We start from the raw sequence: 2386 nt of genomic DNA, 5'->3' as shown, positions 1-2386 counted from the left end.
CTTACAGTAGCGGTGGTTTTTCAACGATGGTTGTCTTCCAACGACAATGGAGAGGATGGAAAAGAGAAAAATGAGAGGATGAGAGAGAGAGGGGAGAATGGGAAATGATTTGGTTGGGTGAATGGCACAGGATGGGGTGAGTAGGATTTGTAGATTAATGTTTATACTTGATTTTTTAATTGTAAAATTAAAAAACGTGAATGGGTGTAATTTCATGCTTTAATATTAAGGTCCGCCTAGTGGGCCCAAAGGGAAAGAAAACTGTTACAATACTTTCTTGATACTTCCGCGGCAACTCTTGTCTTCTACTAATCATACTCAACCGAAACTCCGACTCATTGGTCCACGTTATACTTCATCACTTCCCCATACTCTCATCCACGCAACTCACCTAACGCCCTACGGAAGTTTTTAACCCGCTCCCCTCTCTCTCTCTCTCTCACACACACACACACACACACACAGTCTCCTGAGCTGTAACCAGAAAGAAACTACGCCACACGTGAGTCTAATATTACTACTTGGTTTCTTAATTTTCTTGATTGTTAGGTACTTTCTGTTTGTGGGTTACTGGATTCAATTGAGTTGTACTTTTTACTTGTCTGGGTCGTGATTGTTTCTCCTATTATTTCTTCTTCTTTTTTTAATTGTTTTCGAAATAAAATTAAAAAAATCATAATTCTTCAAGATTTCTTTCCCTTCTACCTTGTGGAAAGCAGATTTTTGGTTAGAGGATAAAGGCTAAGAAGATTACATCATATTGATTTTCTTGAGTCTTGGCAATAAAGGTACAACTTTTTTTTACCAATTTTTCTGTTGATATAGTGATAGAACTTCAAGATCTGGCGAGATGAAATGATCTTGATTTCAATCATCTTGTAGCGAAGTGGTGTTAATATTGGTCATCGAATGGCTGAGGTGATTGGCCCAAGATTGTACGGTTGCTGCAATTGTAGAAATCATGTTGCACTTCATGATGATGTAATTTCTAAAGCATTTCAGGTGGGAGCCTACCCATTTATTCTTTTTCTTGACGAAATTTGTTCTGCAATGCTAGAATGTTTTTTGGTTTACCAATTTTCTGAGACAACGATAAAAATTAATACCTTGTTTAATCATCAGAATTCTTAAGAAATCAGGGAATTGAAATTTGAGTCTTTTTCACCTTTTTTATTTGTTCATTTCTGATTGGGTTTCTTGCAAAGTTCTGGCCCATTATTGTGGGAATGTTGGTATTGTATTAAAATCCAGGTGCATTGGACTGAATTGAAAGTTTTTTCCCCCTTTCTCTGCTTCTCTTGTAAATAACGTTGGTACTAACTGATAAAACTGTAAAAATCTATGGATGAAAAAACTGAGTGAACATAATTGCTGACAAAAATGAACTCTGTGTGTGTGTGTGGATCCACCCTCAAGAGACCTGGGGGAAATCAGGTAACCAAGCTCGTGTGCCAATACCGCCGGTCCCAAAATATATTGTATTAACTGCTAGCAACTAAGTTCTAATGATATGCTGCAAAGGAACTCTAACAGCTGGTAGAAGGGGAAAAATGGAAAAGTAATTGGAAATACAGCTTGTCTTATTTTGTTGTTTCTTTTTTGTTGTGATCTTAACACTGATGATAGCCATTTGCTAGATAATCTTACCAACAAATATTTGTTATTTGACAATAGGGAAGAAATGGTCGAGCATTTCTGTTCTCCCATGCAATGAACATTGCTATAGGGCCTAAAGAAGATAGACAGCTTATGACTGGTCTCCATACAGTTGCTGATGTATATTGCTCTGACTGTCGTGAGGTATTGGGCTGGAAGTATGAGAGGGCTTACGAGGAGACACAAAAGTATAAGGAAGGAAAATTTATTCTGGAGAAGTCAAAAATAGTCAAGGACAACTGGTAGTCGACGGTAAAATCCTTAGTTTGCCGTCTATATCTTGGCGTAAGTCTGTGGATGCTCACATGTAATGCTGTCCAAAACATTGCGATTAATTGAAAATGTCCATTCATTGTTTGTCCTTGATCATATGTGCTATTTTATGGTGTAAAATCTTGATCATGATTATGGAATTTGTGAATAAATTTGTCTATATGCTAATTTCCTTTGATACTTAAGTGCTTATCCAGTGATATTAATAACATGAAATGTTTTTTAGCAATGTTATGTTTAGCTGAGTTCTTTGATTCCTGGAATATGGTGATGGTGAGAAAGTTGCATTGATAAATTATTTGCTGTTTAGTATTAAATTATGGCTGGTTATTCCAGGTCTGGGCTTCATCGAGTTTGAAATCCTACCTATTGAATTTCAAACATACCTCTTAGGTCATGAAATTCACCTTGCCCTGAAAACCTTAGTTAGATCGAACGGTGCATAGTGTGAGTGATT

The 2386-nt window shown here is 36.7% G+C and overlaps 1 protein-coding gene across 3 annotated transcripts; it reads left to right on the top strand.

Annotated features, from left to right (window-relative positions):
- The first annotated feature begins 330 nt into the window (after positions 1–330).
- On the top strand, positions 331–2121 carry LOC111407659 (protein yippee-like At4g27745). Of its 3 annotated transcripts, XM_023037278.1 has the most exons (4): positions 332–502; positions 720–788; positions 883–1002; positions 1675–2121. In XM_023037278.1, the coding sequence occupies exons 3-4, from the start codon at positions 910–912 to the stop codon at positions 1900–1902; spliced, it is 321 nt and encodes a 106-aa protein (XP_022893046.1). In that variant the 5' UTR covers positions 332–502; positions 720–788; positions 883–909; the 3' UTR covers positions 1903–2121. The 3 variants fall into 3 exon arrangements, with proteins under 3 accessions (XP_022893049.1, XP_022893046.1, XP_022893048.1); XM_023037281.1 differs by lacking the exon at positions 720–788 and having other exon boundaries at positions 331–502; XM_023037280.1 differs by lacking the exon at positions 720–788 and having other exon boundaries at positions 826–1002.
- The last annotated feature ends 265 nt before the right edge of the window (positions 2122–2386 follow it).

Source organism: Olea europaea, chromosome 13, assembly GCF_002742605.1.
Source record: "Olea europaea var. sylvestris chromosome 13, O_europaea_v1, whole genome shotgun sequence".
NCBI classification, from domain to species: Eukaryota; Viridiplantae; Streptophyta; class Magnoliopsida; order Lamiales; family Oleaceae; genus Olea; species Olea europaea.
The sequence above is the reverse complement of the archived record's forward strand: the minus strand, read 5'-3'. Positions and strand labels throughout refer to the sequence as shown.